Below are 17953 nucleotides of genomic sequence, written 5' to 3'. Positions count from 1 at the left end.
AATTCTTTCACTATATATTTATTACTTAACACAAAGACAGGTATGAAGCCACGTAGAACATAAACAAACTAATTATGCATCGAAGTTGCCAGATACACAAAACAAAAACATATTACGGTTACAATAAAAAAACTAAGTTAAATAAATGGTGTAGACGAGAAAGGATTATATTTCAACAAATTCGATGTGAGATACGGCCCTGTATTCAATTAACTTTAAGTTAATTAACGTTCTAATTTATGTGGAGAAACTTAGCTGAACTTCAACACGCCATTTTGCTTATAAGGGATTAGCTGGAGCTGACATCATAGGTCACATGTGTTGGTATCTGTGATCTTCTTCTTCTTCTTGAAGCGTAAGTACCCAATTAAAATATTCTTCTACTGTTATTAACTTCAAATAGAATGGGTTCCGCAGTGGACTGATCGTTAAGACACGGTTCCCAGCAGATCACCGAAGTCAAGCATCACTGGCTGCGGTTAGTGTGCGGGTGGGTGACCACTTGGATCAGCCTGCGTAGGGACCGAGGGTGTGCGGTATTGGGCCTCGTTAAACTATTCTACCTTAAAGTGCTCGACTTCGCGTGCAGGTCGTCGGACTACCAAACCGGGGTTGCCATCCCCTCCGCAGAGGATCAAAATTGTGATGGCATGTCTTCGGATCATCCTCAGGGATGTTTCCCAGACCGTCGCCAATAGCCCATTGTGCAGCTCTAGTGCGACGTAAATGAACAACAACAACAACAATAAAATAGAATGGTTTGAAAAAAAATACAATAAATTCAGCTTTTTTGGAGGTAAGCATCTAAATTTTAGAAGTCAATTCGTTTTTTTTTGTTGTTGTATTATATTAGAAAAATATTTTTTTTTTAATAATATATGTCTGTTTTCGCAAATTTTTGCAAAAACTATATAAAAAAGAATACAATGGTACAACTTACAAAATAATTTTAGTTATTGTCTTTAAACTCAAGCAGAATTTAAACTAAATTTAATGAACAAAATATTATTTACGATATGCAATCATTGTTAATAATGAGAAACTTTCATAATTGCAGGAAATCAAGACTGTTTGAGGTTATTTGACTATTCTCACGTTAGGCAAAGCTTCAAACATCTTTAGTAAAAAAAAGCATCATTTTATGTCTAGTACTTGTTTAACAAAAAGTGCAAAAATTAAAGATGAATGATCAAAAAATGATACTTTTAGAAAATCCATTTTAAAATGAAAAATAAAAATATTTATTGAGAGGAAAATGATTGAGTCTGTTTTAAATCTGATTTTTAAAATTCAGGGAATAAAATTCATTGTCCTCTCCCATAATTACCTGGCCTTCCAGGGAGTCCCGCTATTCCTTTAGGTCCTAGAAATCCTGGTGGACCAGGGTAACCCTTAGGTCCTTGGGTTCCCTTAGCAGCTTCTGCTCCTGGATATACAAAGCCAGGACGTCCTTGCTCCCCTTTACGTCCTTGCAACCCTGAGAGTCCGGCATATCCTTTAGAACCTTTTGCGCCTGAAATGAAAAAAAATATCAGAGTTAAAATGAGTTTAGGATAATTCAATTTAAAAACAAAATTCAACTTTTAACTGACACGTGTTTTTTTCGAAGCTGGTCTTAAAGTTCTAAGAGGGCCCAGACATTTCAGATTTTTCTGATTTTTACTAATAAGCCCTTGGAAAAAAAAGAAATCTTATGAAAATATTTTTATTTTTTAACAGGAAGTATTTGGAGTCAATAGTGTTTTCTGTGGTTCTTTTCTGAGTATATTAAGTAGAATGGCTTAAAATATAGGCTGTCGCAAAGAGGGATTAAGTTGCGAGTTTTGTTATGGCGACAAATAATGAACATAATTTATGCAAAGTTATTTTTTGACTTTACAGAAAAGTCTTTCGTTTATAAATTTAAAAAAAAAAATGTAAATTAAAACTTGGATAAAAATTTTTCGTTATTCTATTCCTATCCGGATTAACTTACATGTATTTTAATCATCCTCTCCTTAATCTTTGATCCTCTCTCTTTAATGCTCATGCAGTGATTACAAACTTTCATACTCAGAAAATTCATTTACAAGATTTTAATTAATTAATTAATACAAAATGATAGTCAAGTAACAAAATCAAATGTAAAATAACAAATGCGAGAAATAGCAGTCGGACTTCTATTGAACGAACTTCCATTTTGCGAATTTCTCTATTTTGCGAATTTTTTCGAGGAACCAAGAACATTTTGGAAATTTCTTCGTACAGTAACTTCCAAGTAACGAAGTGAATTTTCTATTTAACGAACTTTTCTTTGAGATTCACTTTCCCTACTTTCCAAAATATTTCAGAATAGTTCAAACTTGTTAACGCATTTTATGGGGGAAATGAATTTGAATTAATTTTCGAAGCCACTGCTTTAATGTAATGTTTTACTGCTTTCTCTAAAAGCTATTTTAGAGAAAGTAGTAAAATCCCTTTCCCTTTTCGTTTACATTTCAAATGAAAAACTCAGTCAAAATAATGGATTTTATCAGTAGCAATTAAACTTAAGAACGCATGTGGTAATGTATGTTTGAAATTACTTTTGTAATAAATGCAGCTATAATTTTATACATAAATTTATGTTCTTTTTTTAGTTGAAAATGTATGTAGCATGATAGTGTAACACTGGATAATGCTTTGCTCTATTCTTGTCTTCCATGCAGATTCCTTTTATGGTTAATATTTATAAAATAAATAGTTGATACTAGGTCTAGTGTTTATGAATTTAAAACCTGTTTTCTGTTGTTCAAGTATTTTAAAAGGTGATTTTCTATTTAACGAATCTTCCATATAACGAACTTATTATCGGAATTTAGTGACTTCGTTAAATAGAGGTCAGACTGCACTTTGTAAAATAAGGAACAGCTAATGAAACAAGACAACGCTTGTGTCTTCGTAATGATAATTTTCTTATTTGTATCTTGACCAGTGTTGATAATTTTACTATTAGCATTTTGACCAGTGTTGATATTTTCACTATTAGCAGCAAAACCAACTGACTACTTTAATAGATAGAATGGGATTGCTTATTTTTTGGGGATGTGAGCTGCCTATGAAAACCAGCAATGTACTTGAATAGTTAATTGACAGAAAATATGCATGGGGGTTTAATATTATACCTGGTATTCCAGTTTCTCCTGGTTCTCCTTTTTGACTATATGTTGAGGGCTCTCCTTTAGGTCCTGGGTTTCCAGGATATCCAGGATCTCCTATTTCCCCACGAAGTCCAAATGATCCAGGCCGCCCTGGCAAGCCCTGTTCACCAACGTCACCAATCAGACCTATATACATAGTTTAAAAACAAAACTGGAATAAGTAAATTACATACGTCATCGGTAAATGATAAAATTTAAGGAATTATGATAAAATGTTTCTCTTACTATTAGAAAAATAAGGTATAAAATATGAACTGAATTTAAATACAGAAAGTGTTACACGCCAACTTACAAAGAAAAAAGTTACAAAAGTATTTTATGCAGTAGTTTTGAGCGAAATTCATTAGCTTTCACTTAAATTTTATGGTTTAAAACGAATTACTTATTTTTTATTCAGACACAATTCTATTAAATTAGTTTAAATAATTTAAGCTTTGTGCACTTTCAATCAAGTTGCTTTATTAACAATAGTCAAATAATTGAAAATTAATTTAGATGATAAATAGGTTTGGTTGATTTAATTAAGGATTCCTTCACTAAGGGATTTTTCACCTTTTAAACCCGAAAATCCTCTTCTTCCCGATGGTCCTGCTGGTCCACCATTACCCGGAATTCCAGGCTCACCCTTTTCTCCCGGAAAACCTAAAATTATAAATTTTGATAAATAATAATTTTTAAAGAATCATTGTTTTGAATTTAGATAACTATCATGTTATAAAATTATATATAAATATTTAAAATATATACCTGGTCTACCATCGAATCCTCTTTTCCCTGGCCTACCATCTGGTCCAGGCAATCCTTCAATTCCTTGAGGTCCCCTTTCGCCATCAAAACCCGCCTCACCTCTTTCTCCTTTGAATCCTCTACTACCCGGTTGACCTACTAAACCTCTATCTCCTTTGCCTCCTGGTAATCCTGAATTGAAATAACAGTTTTGAGTTTAAAAATTTTTTTGAGATGAAATGAAGCAGTTTAATAAATTTTATAATGGTATTAAATTAGGTAAGAATATAACAACACATACTTTCTAGCTAAACTGATCTTATGCTCATTTAAATATTGAAAAATTACCAGTAAGTCCGGGTAAACCTGGAAAGCCTCGGTCCCCTTTAGTTCCTGGCCCTGAATCTCCTGGTTCACCTTTTGCACCATCTGCACCATATAATCCAGGAATGCCAGGAAGACCTAAAAACAGCGTATTTATCAATTTCAAATAACAACGCATTTTATTCCATTAATTGTTTTCTTTTCAAACGTCTTTTACCTTTTAGCCCTTGAGGTCCTGGTGATCCAACTGGACCAGGTAGTCCGATACGTCCTACATAACCCGGGTCACCAATTTCGCCTTTTCGACCAGGAAAACCAGGGCTTCCCGGAAACCCTTGGAACCCGTCTTCACCTGGCTCACCTTGATCTCCCTGAAATAAGATTGTAAAATGTATTATAAAAAAGACAATTTACGTATTTTTTTTACCGTTGTGCACTATAAATTAAAACAAAACAACTATCTAAATTTTATTTTTCAAAATAGCACTTCAATTCTCACTTTTGTACCAGGTAATCCATACTGCCCTCCTGGTCCTGGTGATCCTTTAGGTCCTGGAGGTCCATCTAATCCCGCATTTCCTGGAACACCTGGATAGCCTTTGTTACCTGTTTCACCTCTGAGATTTGGGCCAGGGAAACCAGCGTCGCCTTTAAAACCCCTCTGTCCGGGATAACCAGGGGTTCCATCTTTACCTGATGGACCTATACGGATAACAGATTCATGAAATTTTTCCGGAAAAGTATAAAAATATGTAGAAAATTATTGCATCCGTATAGAAAATTGTATAGAGAAGCATTATTGTATTGTACAGAAAATTACTTTATTGTATTTGTACTATTGAAAATTATTGCAGTATATTTAAACAAAGGAATACTCGCCTTCTTTTCCGGGTCTTCCAGGGGGTCCAGGAGATCCTCTTTCTCCGGGAGGTCCAACGTATCCTTTTGCCCAAGTTATGTTTCTGACATCAAATGAATCACCCTGGTCACCTAACATCAGAAGCATTTTTATTACTATATACATGCTATCGAGTTCATGTCGTTGTAGATTGTTTTAATTGGATAAAATTACAAATATTGTAACGATACTAATATAATACAAATTGTATACTATTATTAAACAAATTATAACTAATATTAATGTAAAACAAAGAAATGCAAAATTTGAGCATCAGGGATCTGAGAAAATACAGGTATATGCATCATCTCATATGTGAACTGTACAAAATGGTTTTGGGAGAACATTGCAAAAATAATAAATGAATACCTGAATAATAGCTATTAATTTATTGTATAGGTTTCACATACAGTAGGAGTAAAATAATAGTGCAATTTAATTTTTTAACCAACATTAATAGGATGTTTAGTGTCAGGACAAGTTAACCAATGGATGGAGTTTAAAATTGCTTCCCCATTTAAAAATACGATTTTGATCCTTCTAGTTTGGTTCAGAAACATCCACTCCTTCAAAATTTGGCAAATTTTTCCTTTGGGGAATAATACTCCTGATAAATTGTATGCGAAATCAGTAATAAGTTTTTGTTTAGCATTATACATTGTAAAAAATTCCGATTTAGATTACGATAAAAAATGTTGGCACCCTGAGTGCCGGTCTACCTTAAAATATTGCGGAATAAAACAATCTGATAATGTAATAATGTAACAATCTGAAAATTTATACAGTAATATTTATTGTGAAATCACTTAACCACTCTAGTTAAATAAATATTACTGTAAAAATTACAGTATAAAATTTTACAGTCAAATGGATTTTACTAAATTTGATCCGGAATTTCTAGGGCGCATAAAACAGGATGAAAGGAAAAAAACTCACATTTAGAATTTTTGATCTAATGTAAAAAGTGTTTTTTCTTCTCAATTAATTTTTAGATTTATTACGGGATTAGGAAAAAATATTATTCCTTATCAATTAAGGAATTACAGTTAAACATTAATATTCTTTTTCTAATCACAATGCCTCAATTGTGGTTGTTTAACCTCTGCTAAGAGAATTTTTTAAATTAACCATTTTATTGTTGTGGTCGATTGTTGGTGGAGTTTTTTGCAGTAATGAATACAATTCTTTCAATAATAATCTATTCCACCATAACAATATTTGTTAGTGGAACTTGTTGACAAAGAGGTGTGAATATTGTTTTTTTTTCACTGTATGAGAATTTGTATTTTTGTACTGATTAGATTGAATTTACTTATTTTTAAAGTGTAATATAACAGAAGATATCATTTACTATTATTGACTACATGAAGCGCATTTTATTGCAAACAAGTTTAAAAATTAACGAATTAAGTGAAACTTTACTTAACTAAGATATTTCATTTCTTTGAAATACCATCGTTTTCATTAAGACATTTCTCTATCTTGTACATCACAACATCAGAGAAGTTAACATTTAACCGCATTTGCAAATAATTATATTGGTGTTTGATATTTATTTCAGTTATATACTTTTTCATATATATAAAGATAACGATTAAATTTTTAAAGGAATATATCAGATTTATTGACTCTTTTAAAGGAGAAGTCTAAGTCAATATAGTGATAGGATATAGTGTTTTAAAAGAGGACATTTTAACATCAAACTCTTCATTAGTATTGTTTCGAGAAAGGTACTTTACAAGTTTCCGGAATTTCCAGGACAGCTAACTGGGCAGCAAGCTGAAAATATTATTGCCTTCATAAAAATTAGGATTTTCCGGGACAATTTGAAACTGTGGCTCATAATTATATTTCCACAAACTATTTAATTTTATTCGAGACTTATTTTACACGTCAAAAAAAAAGGAGATTAATTTGAAATGATTCAGGTGAAAAAAGAAATAAAAATTAGTCTGGAAAACAATTCAAGAAGTGCCAAAATAAGTGTCTACTTTTTTATTTCTTCTTTGTTGTGCTGCTTTTTCATTAATACTTAATTACTTCTAGCCTGATTTTCTATCAATCTTATTGCTCTTTATTTGTGATTATGATGTTGAAATTGATCCAGTTGCCCTATTTTCTCATTGGGAAAATATCGAGTTTGAGGAAAGTTCATGTCAAGTGCAAACTTCGATTTTTATATTATCCTTACTGTATTTTCGCTTTATTTGCTGCGTTAATTTTTATCTGGTAGGTGTCTTCTCATTTTTCCTCCTACCTCATTTGCTAGACGCCATTTATGTATCTAACAGGCTTCCATTAACTGTTATAATTTCCTGATAATTTTAAAAAATTATAGCTGGTATATATTTTGATAAAAAATAAGAATTTCAACCTTTTTTCCCTTTCGATCCCAGAAAACCAGTAAGTCCCTCATAGCCTTGTTCCCCTTTTCTTCCTGCAAGCCCGTATGAGAAATCTCCAGATTCCCCCTTTGGTCCTGATGGCCCAACTAATCCTGGTGGTCCATCTCTGCCTTGAAATCCAGGATCTCCATCGTCACCCTAAAATAGGAGTTGTCAAAAAATATGAATTTATCATTTTAAGGAGCAAGTGGATGAAGAAGTCAATCAGTAGTTAATAATATAGCTTACAATTTAAAATATAATTTAAATTATATTTTAAACTGAGTAATTATTACTGTTTTTTTAAATGTTTTGGCTTTTGATGTTATTATAAACAGCATCAAAGTATAAGCTTGATTCAAACTTGAGTCATTGGTGTCATGAAAAATGAATGGGAAAAATATGAAATGCTTTAAATAGTTTTCTAGTAAAGTACAGCTTTCATGTACTAACACTTAAACTTCTAATTTAAATTACTTTCTAACATATTCTATTACATACAAATGTACCAAAAAATATTTAAGAGCAATAAAAAAAGTGAACGATACTTAACTGGTTCTCCTTTCCTTCCAGGAAATCCCGGAAATCCTCTAAGTCCAGGTGATCCCGAAATACCATCTGATCCGGGAAAACCACGATCACCATCATCTCCTGTCAGTCCTTTCTTCCCTTTGGTTCCAGGAGGCAATATCAGATCACCTGGATCACCGGTTTCTCCAGGAAAACCTTCAGAGCCATCGATACCTCCTAAGCCCTAATGAAATTTAGGAAAATAATAATAATAATAATAATCTAGTCTTATCGTTACAAAATGTAAAAATCGGGGATAATTAACTGTTATAGCTAGTTAAGTTGAGCGTCAAACAAATTTTTTATACGCGTTGTCAGCGAAACGAAAATAATGTGAGAGTGAAGAATAACTTTAAATAGTTTACGTCGAAAATTAATTTTTGGGATCTTAACCTTAAAAACTGCCTTTAAAAAAGGGACACGTTGGCACTGAAAGTTAATATAATATTAATAATAATACCTTTTTTGTAAAACATTGAATTACTAAGAAATTTTTGTTTAAAAAATTATTGATAACATACTTGCTATTAGTAATTTTGAAAGAGTAATCAAAGTCATGAAGTTTCCAGATGCCCGAAAATTATTAACTAAGCTCATCAAAAATTCATAAAAAAAAAAAAAAAATTCAACGTTGTTAAGAATATATAATTTTAATAACTAAACCCATTAATTAGCAATTTTCGTTGATTTATACAAGGTGTTCCTTAAAGTTTCTTATCAAAATCTGACAAATCACAATTAGAGAAGGTGGCTGAACAGAACATCAAAACCTATTTGATTGTATGTTAAAACTTGGAGGTTTTTCTAAGAATCGTTTTTCAAGTTCTCGCTGTTTTCTCCCGCAATCAAATTGATGTTTTGTAAACAGACTTTCCTCAATTATTTATCAGATTTCTCTCTGTTTTCACCCGCTATCAAATTGATGTTTTCTATGTTTTGTAAACCGACTTTCCTCAATTATTTATCAGATTTCCCTCTGATTTCTCCCACAATCAAATTGATGTTTTCGATGTTTTATAAACCGACTTTCCTCAATTATTTATCAGATTTCCCTCTGATTTCTCCCACAATCAAATTGATGTTTTCGATGTTTTGTAAACCGACTTTCCTCAATTATTTATCAGATTTAAATAGCGTTTTTTTAATTAAATATTTATCTGCAAACTCCACTGTGTATACTGTTTTGTTTTCATTTTCCAGCTATTCTAAAAAACATATATTAAGTGCAGTCTTTGCGGAAAATCCTGTTTAACACATTTTGTATAATGCAAGAGGAAAAACTAAACATAGAGTATAGCTTACCCTGGCACCTTTGAAACCAGGAGCACCAGGATATCCTGGTGTACCCTTTTCACCTGGCAAGCCACGATAACCAGGATAACCATGTGGTCCCACTTGACCTATAATCAATATTGATTAGTTATTTTTTTATATATTAGTAAAGATATTCGAAACTTCAAGGAAATGGAATTTTTTTTTATTTACATTAATTTATGTATTTCATTGAATTGAATTTTATTAATTCTTCATGTGCAGCTTTTATTTAAATTCAATTAACTCCATTTTGGAACATAAATAACTATATCATATATGATGCACTGGAAAATATCAGTAAATTTTGAAAATTTTTGTGTTTAATGTAATTAATAAATATAAATGATTAATATAGTTATTTTAACCTATTCAATGTTTATTAATATATTAATTGCCAATTGTTATATCATTGTACAAAGTTTGAGAAAAGTTTGGAAATATAAAATTAACTTGTTTTGCTGTAACTAGTTTTTTTTTGTTTCTTTTTAAGATAGTTTCATCGCGTCACAATGCAGAAAATTACGAACAAAGATGAATTTTAAACATTCCTTTATTCACAATAATGTCCACAAGCTGCCTTACTCGAACTAAATGAAGAATGCTCTGAACTTTGTTTTTCACTTTTTCCATATTTAGAACAGTTTTTCACGGTTAGTGCTGTAAATGATCTATATTTACTCCTGTCTACACCTAGATACCGCTTTTGTAATTGTAGCTGCAGCTTACCAAAATCAATGTTTTATTCTTATTTTTGGTATATTTTCATGAGCCCAGATTATACAGCATTCGAGTAAGTTTCTAAATCATAAAAAATTAGACCACAAAGGCTTTTTATTTTTTCAAAACTATGGCTTTTCCCCACATTGACGTTTTGTGCCAGTTTCAGAATAAACATAGAGCTAAAGATTGGCTGAATGTGACTTAACGGTGATGATTAACTCGTGAAAACTCTGATCAGTTAAGAAAATAGCATATTATTCTCAAAAAAGCATCATTTTATGCGACTACAGAGTCTTCGAAAAACAGCTTTAAGGTTAAAAAAGTAGTTAATCGAATTTAGAGGGTCAGGCATACTATAGTGTATTATATTTGTTCCAGAACTTCTTCAGGATTTAATTTATACTTAAACATAAAATTATATGTAATGTTGAAACGAGATAAGAATTATTTAAATAGTGAAAAATTAAAGAACCGCAACTAATATCAAATTTTTTTTTGCATTCTTTGCTCTGCTGACGAAAAAACAGTAAACTTTTTATATTTATTCATAAATACAGACCCTGAATTTTGTTTTTTGATAACTGTTTAACCCTTTAGTAGTTATAAGAAATAAATCTGATTTTTATAGTTTACTTAAATCTTTGAATAGGATACATTCCTATTTTATGATACCTTGCAGTTAAAAATTAAATTAAACTATTAATTAAAAAAATTGCTTAGTTTGGTGTAAATTAATTAACGTATTTTTTTTAATTTGGTGACCTGACTAGTCAAGCCGATTGAATAACGTTGCTGTTTAAGTCAACTAAATATTTTGTTTTGATTTAAATGATTTATAAAGTTCAAATGATGTGTTTTCAAAGTCTGCATGTTATTCGCATTTTAATCAATACTATTATATTTTATTTTCAAGCAGAGACTCAAACTTTTTACTACTGACTGTCTCATTTATATTCCATCAACTGCTGAATAAACATTTTTACCATATTTCAGATATTTTTTATCTATACAAATAATAAATTTTCTTAAAAAAGTGTTTTCGATTTTCACAATCCTCAAATGAGTTTTCTTTCTACTTTCTGCATATTATGTAATATAATGTAGGAAATTATAGAGACATATATTGTTAAATTCTGAAGAATTCTATGATAAATGTAGTTAGGCAATTATATTGTATCAGTAACATATATTACAAATGGGCTTTATTTATAGCAAAATCATTTTTCATACATATTATTGCGTAATATATCTATTGTGACAGAGTTGTTATTTATAAATCAAACTGGATATTTATATCAGAATAGAATCATTTCAAGCAACATAACTTTTTTTATTCGATTGAGAAAAAAATTGAACATTAAATAGTTAAAGTTTTACCTGGTCTTCCATCAGCACCTCTGTCTCCTTTAACACCAGGGTATCCAGCCGAGCATCTGCCACAGTCATCACCCTTCTCCCCTACAGCCCCAGGAAACCCATCTCGACCAGGTAGTCCCACGTCTCCTGATGGCCCTGGCAATCCTGAAGGACCAGGAGGACCAGGTGGGCCCACTATATTCCGACCATAACCGGGATACCCTTTATCTCCTGGAATATAAAATTACAATGAAAATAACATTCGAAACAAACGGTCACTTTGATAGATGGGAAATAAAGGTGGGTGATTCATGCTTATGCCCGCATTACCGCTATCATGCCATTGGTCTCAAAATTGCAACTCCCTTGACTTTAAGGTCACACAATAAAATAATGTACGTTATGATTATAAATTTGGTATACAATAAAATTAAAAATAAAACTTAAACTTATGCTTATTTTATAACAAATTATTAGTAAACTTTTTATTATTACTTGCTATTAAATGCATTATTATTATTTGTTATTAAACTTTTACTTATTATTATTGTTACCTGAATTTTTACTGCAAGTCCCCACTTACAGTAAAAATTTTACGTTATTAATTGTGTATTAGCTAGAATAAAGGATAATCATCTTTCACATCTTATTTTTCACGTTTGTTGATTTGTTTCAGTTTAATTTAGTTTAAGTTATTTTCATTCGAACTTCTAAAAGATATGAATTAGAGTAACGGAATTGTAAAACTATCTCAAGCCTTTTGTTAAACTACAGAGATGTATTTTATGCTATTGAGACAAGCTTAACATTATAACTTAATACATATGCATCATCACAAATAATGTGTAGTGTGCGCGCAAGAAAAAGAAGAAAAAAAGTCTAAATAACTTTTAATCTCATATTAGATTTATCAGGTACCTATATAAAATCTTAATAGCTAAAGAGGTTTACTTTAAATTTGCTAATTTACTTGAGCATATCATATTAAACAAAATAATAATAATTCAATTAAATAATGCCAAAGATACTTAAAAAAATAGAATTAAGGAGTCAACAATGAGAGTACGTTTTTCAGGAGACAGCTACCGTTTTAAAAGTCAAAAATCGAAATTCGCCGAAATGTTTTTTTTTATTCAGAAACATTGCGTTTTGTATATGATTTTGTAGCTTTATTTGTCGTCTGTACAAATTAATCCACATGCTAGCCTCTCAAATTATTGAGATTGCATTGTTAGTGAGTGAAAATCTGATCACTAGATCAAAAGTTATTAAGGAATTTTTATTTTTTATTTTTTGCAATTTATACTGTTTAGTGTAGTAAGTTAAACAAATTATGCACTTATGTAAACAATTCAGAAACACTTATAATAGTCGTAGAAAAATGTAGTGAATTGCTTCAGAAGTTCAGTTTAAAATTGATATGATCTTTATACAATCATAATATAATAAATAACAGACATATATAATCGTAAACATATATAATCATATACATCAATTTGAGACATATATAATCGTAAATTTCCAAGTATAAGTGAACTAAGAAAATAACCTTTTGGTCCAGAGTCTCCAACAGGACCTGGTAAACCAGAATTTCCATCAAAACCCGGACGTCCTCTCTGCCCTGCTGGTCCCCTAACTGTGATTCCAGGCTCTCCTTTTGATCCTAGCGGTCCTTGTAAACCTGGGAAACCTGGTGAACCAGACATTCCAGGGAGACCATTTATTCCTATTGCAAAAGAGCATATTGTTATTTTAATCTATTATAATTCATAAATCATAAGAATTATAGTAATATTGAAAGCAAATTCTTACAAAGTGATTGAATATCATTAAGATATTTTACATTAAATAGGAAATTTTTTTAAAATTTTTAAAAATTTGGTAATATATTCTGCCATTACTGAGAATAGAAAAGAAAAGAAAAGAAAAATATGCGATAAATATATATTTAACAACAAGAAAAATCATGTATAGTGCGGCTTTCAAGAGAACTCCTCCAGACACTCGTCTCGCGTCGTGGCTGGTACTATGGTTACAAGGAAAGGTCACTTCGAATAGGGGTGTGGGGTGAATAGTTTTGTCCTAGCGTAGGTCGTCGTGAGTAAACCAATCGACACCTTTTTTTCTCCATTTCACCCTCATTAGAAATGTGCTCTCGCTTGTTACCATAGCAGCAGACAGACCCAGATTTTCAGTCTGGAGGAGTTCTCCTCAAAGCCACATTATATGCCTTTACAAATCCAACTTCTAAATTATGTGAGATATGATAAGAAAGGTAAAGTTTAGTTCTGGTAAAATGTTCAGGCTTTATATTTTTTATTTTATGTTTTGTTTTTCAATGTTTTAAATTAATGAATAATAAATGTTTTGCGTTTAAACTATATATTTCGATAATTATTTATTCATTTTTTACCTACTATAAAAATATTACAAGAAAATGTTTTTTATCTGAAAAAAAATATTATCTTCTAAGTTTTACTGTCAGAATTAAGTCAGTAAAAAGAAATATGCGATACTTACCATCTTCTCCTGGTTCTCCTTTAAAACTCATGCCATGTGGTCCGGTTTCGCCGAGTTGACCAGCTTCTCCTGGTGGTCCTGGTTGTCCTCTAAATCCTACTGGTCCTTGTCTTCCAGGTGCACCTTTGAAGAAATCATCGAAATTTTTTTTATTGTATAAAAGCAGAGTTTAAGTCAAGAAACAGTTTTAAAAAGATAAACGGTGTTATGAAATGCTGTTTTTTTATGTCTGTAAATATCTCAACTCTTTCATGCTGTTGGGACACCATTCCTTATATATATATTTTTTCAGATCCGTGAATTACAAGCAAAATTATATTTTTGTGCATTTTTAATTATAAGAAACAGTCTAATAGTTACTAATAATTAGATTATCAGAATTATATTAGCACTAAAATATAAAATTTAAGAAAATAGCTTGAAATTATTTTCGTTCATATTCAAAAATTTATCAATTGTTAATTTTGTAGATAAAAGTAATTTCAATGATGGATAACTTTTTAAAAAAAATATAAATAACACCTAATAAGAGCGAAATTGAAAAAAATATTGTTCGGAAATGAGTGGTGTTTGGAGGATATTTCCTTTAACCCAGAAAAAAACTCCGATGTTTCATGCTGTATTTCATAAATTATTAAAAGACTAAATATAATATTTTTCATTTATTTTGACCTAAATTAACACGAAATAATGAAAAAAAGTATGAAAATAAGTTTAAAAAATTCTGCTTTAAGAAGTTAACAGCTTACTAGGTATATTTTCCTAACCTATGTAGCATTATTTATATTTCATGAAATGAAATAATAAGACACATGAGCGAGTTTAAAATTGGGATTATAAAATAATAACTAATATTTTTAGGCAAATCTTTAGATCTTTGATTTGTCATTTAATTATTAGGACAATAATGTATGTTTCGTGTCAAAAAAGTAGTTTGTGAATCACAGAGATAAATTTATATTGATTATTGTGTTTACCTTGAACACCTGGATAACCAGGATCCCCTGGTTCTCCTTGGCTTCCTGGTGGTCCCGGAAGTGGTTTACCAAATTCAATGAATTCTCCAGGGGGCCCCTATATAGCAAAATCAGGCAATTGAATATTTTTGAAATGAGATATATAGTCCATTTTAAACTAGATACTTGACTTTGAGTATATATAATAGTCCATTTTACATTAGTTAACACAACATTCATTTAATGAAGCATATTATATAATCTCAAGATGAAAAAAAAATTATACAAAATATTTTAGAAAAACAAACAAACCATATAAAATAGTTTTTACTGACATCATGCGAAACACTTTGCCAGTGAATACACTTGTACAGTTACAAACTTAATCTTTAGACTTCTTTAAAGTATTTCTTATTGGTATTGAAATGTTATTATTATTATTATTATTATAATAATAATAATAATAATAATAATAATAATATTAATAATAATAATAACTTACTTCGTAACCTTGAGGACCTGGGGGTCCAGCTGTGCCTAGTTGTCCTTGCATTCCCTAAAAAAAGAATAGAGTTTTTCTTTGTAAAATTTTCTTCGAATTTTTTATCCAATAAATAATAAAATTCTACTATGAACATCCCATTTACTCTTAGCATTCAAAGGCTCTGGCGAAAGCCATTTTAAATTTGGCTTTACACTCGCAGGCTCCGTAATGGAAACTTATTTCTAAGCAATTACTGCATATTTTACAGTATTGTGGATATTGCTCTCTAACTAGATATAATTCAATATTTTTCGATTTCGAATTAGACATACATTTTTCATTATCAGGTTCTCTAGTTAAAGCTTTGAAATTGTACTGGATGATTTAAAATAACAAGCTGAAATGAAAGAGCGAAGCAGAAGAAAATACATGGAAGCATAGGATCACAAACGCTATCCGCAACCGCTAGAGAGCTTTTCAATTAAAAAAAAAACGAGGAATAATGACATGGCCAGCAAGATCACCAGATTTGTCTCAATATTTTTTCTTGTAAGAATTCTTAAAGTACTTATTGACAAAGCAACCGTTTCATCATAGAAAGATTTAAGAAGAGTTGTTGTGGCAGCAGGATACGTTCGAGATACACCGGGTATGTTTGAGAAATGTGCACCATTAACGTGCCAGGGGTCAGACAAAGTTTTGAACATCCCTTATTGGTCGCACCTTTGCAGTGTGCCGAAATAAAGTATAAGTAAAAGGGTGTACAATGGTTTTTGTTAATTTGAATATTACTTATGATTTGCTCCCACTTTCAGCGGCCTTTGACCCTATGTCCCTACGCGATTTTTGAATCTTATTGCAGATCTGTTATTGCTTGTTTTAACTTTGTCCAGGTTATTTAAAATGACACTGCATATCCACTCCAACTAATCGTTTATACATTGGTCGGTATAAAACTGGACAACGTTTGAAATAGGACAAAACATTACCCTTTTTTTTTAAAAAAAAATGGATGTCTAAGAATTATTTAGTCATATAACTGTACCCACGACATGTTTTAAATCCCAGGTAATATGAATTAAAATAAAGCTTTTACTCTAAAAGAATTGAATTTCCAATTATTTATGGGCTGAAAATGAAGCAGTGGTCACAGTAGTCAGTGAGAAATTTTTTTACTTTATTTATTTTCTAATTTTATTTATTTATTTATTTTTTTTAAATTTATTTATTTTTGCATGTTTAAAATCTATTTCATTCGCTTTTCAAAAAAAATAAAATTAAATAAAATAAAATTGGAACTAATGATTTTTACGACGTGGAATAATCTAGAACACTAGTAATGGTTTTTCGTGTCTTAAAATTAATTTACATAATAAGTTATAAAAAATATAAAACTAATAAAATTTCAGAAGGGAGCCCTTCCGTAACAGATGAGTGTTTAGTTAAGCATTGCAGCTTTCGCAACCTAACAGTTCGTGAGTACGTATTGACGCCCACTATTGTTTATATCTGTTAAAAGAATCTAAATAGAATGCGTAGTCAACGTAAAAGATTAATTGTAAATCGAAAATGGTTAAATTAATGTTAATAATCAGCTGGTCATTAGTAGAACATTAAATTTTCCAATTTCGTTTTTAGTAATATTTAAATATTTTAATTGCCTTAATGCTAAAACTCTTACTCATCTTACATGGAGTAAAGATAAACATGGAGTATCAAGAGTTTTTGAAATCTTAAAATTTATTAGATTACCTTGAATCCTGGTTTTCCTTCTCTGCCTGTCAAACCTGGATTACCTTTTTGTCCCCTTTCACCAGAAGGTCCAGGGAATCCAGTTCTACCCCTCTTTCCCTATTTGGAACAGAAGTAAATTCCAATTGTATTTGAATTATATAACTTTGAAATGATCACAAAAATTAAAATAAATGAAATCAAGTGTTATTTAACGTAGAAAAATAATATTATTGGCATAAAATAAAGGTCCAGTTTATCAAGAAAACCTCTTCAAATTTAAACATTCGAATAAACTTAATGAACTATTCTTTGAATTTATTTTGTTGAAAAAAATAAACTTTTCTCAGTTTTTACATTGTTATATTATTATAAAAGCATAAAAAACTATTCCTCAATAACATTTTGAATTAATTTCATTTTCTGCTATACCATGGAAATTTGCGCACACAGCAGTGTATAGATGTTGTTAAAATTTATTAAAACTACATTTAAACTATTTTAATTATTATGTTAAAAAAAATCAAATCTATTTTTCTATAAAGAATATATATGTTATTACTTCGAGTATAGTGAAACAGTTTATATAATTTTGCCACATGATTGGTCAAATAAAAAAATGTGGATAAATATGCGAGTTTCAACAAGTTTTAGAATTTGATAAAATGAAAAACACTATTTTAGAGAATTCATACTTTAACAGTCTTACTCTAATGTATTTGTATATTATTAAAGAATTCGTAACTTAACAGTTTTACATTAATATATTTGTATATTAGTGTAAATTCATC

At 30.3% G+C, this 17953-nt stretch overlaps 1 protein-coding gene across 1 annotated transcript in view; it reads right to left on the bottom strand.

The window, feature by feature from the left end:
* The window catches only part of LOC107441188 (uncharacterized), a 69437-nt gene that overhangs the window by 20280 nt on the left and 31204 nt on the right, over window positions 1-17953 (bottom strand). The window contains exons 13-29 of the mRNA XM_043051616.3: window positions 17184-17282; window positions 15450-15503; window positions 14969-15065; window positions 13992-14114; window positions 13021-13197; window positions 11493-11702; window positions 9384-9481; window positions 8065-8265; window positions 7502-7670; window positions 5109-5219; window positions 4729-4931; window positions 4447-4600; window positions 4254-4367; window positions 3927-4097; window positions 3732-3821; window positions 3144-3305; window positions 1328-1513 (exon numbers count right to left, since the gene is read on the bottom strand). Coding sequence (XP_042907550.2) covers window positions 1328-1513; window positions 3144-3305; window positions 3732-3821; window positions 3927-4097; window positions 4254-4367; window positions 4447-4600; window positions 4729-4931; window positions 5109-5219; window positions 7502-7670; window positions 8065-8265; window positions 9384-9481; window positions 11493-11702; window positions 13021-13197; window positions 13992-14114; window positions 14969-15065; window positions 15450-15503; window positions 17184-17282 — 2419 coding nt within the window. The remainder of the gene's footprint in view (window positions 1-1327; window positions 1514-3143; window positions 3306-3731; window positions 3822-3926; window positions 4098-4253; window positions 4368-4446; window positions 4601-4728; window positions 4932-5108; window positions 5220-7501; window positions 7671-8064; window positions 8266-9383; window positions 9482-11492; window positions 11703-13020; window positions 13198-13991; window positions 14115-14968; window positions 15066-15449; window positions 15504-17183; window positions 17283-17953) is intronic.

This window comes from Parasteatoda tepidariorum, chromosome 1 (genome assembly GCF_982258835.1).
Source record: "Parasteatoda tepidariorum strain Cologne lab strain chromosome 1, Ptep-v5.0, whole genome shotgun sequence".
In the NCBI taxonomy this organism is placed as follows: domain Eukaryota; kingdom Metazoa; phylum Arthropoda; class Arachnida; order Araneae; family Theridiidae; genus Parasteatoda; species Parasteatoda tepidariorum.
Note: the sequence above shows the minus strand (reverse complement) of the source record. Positions and strands in the feature narration are given on the sequence as shown.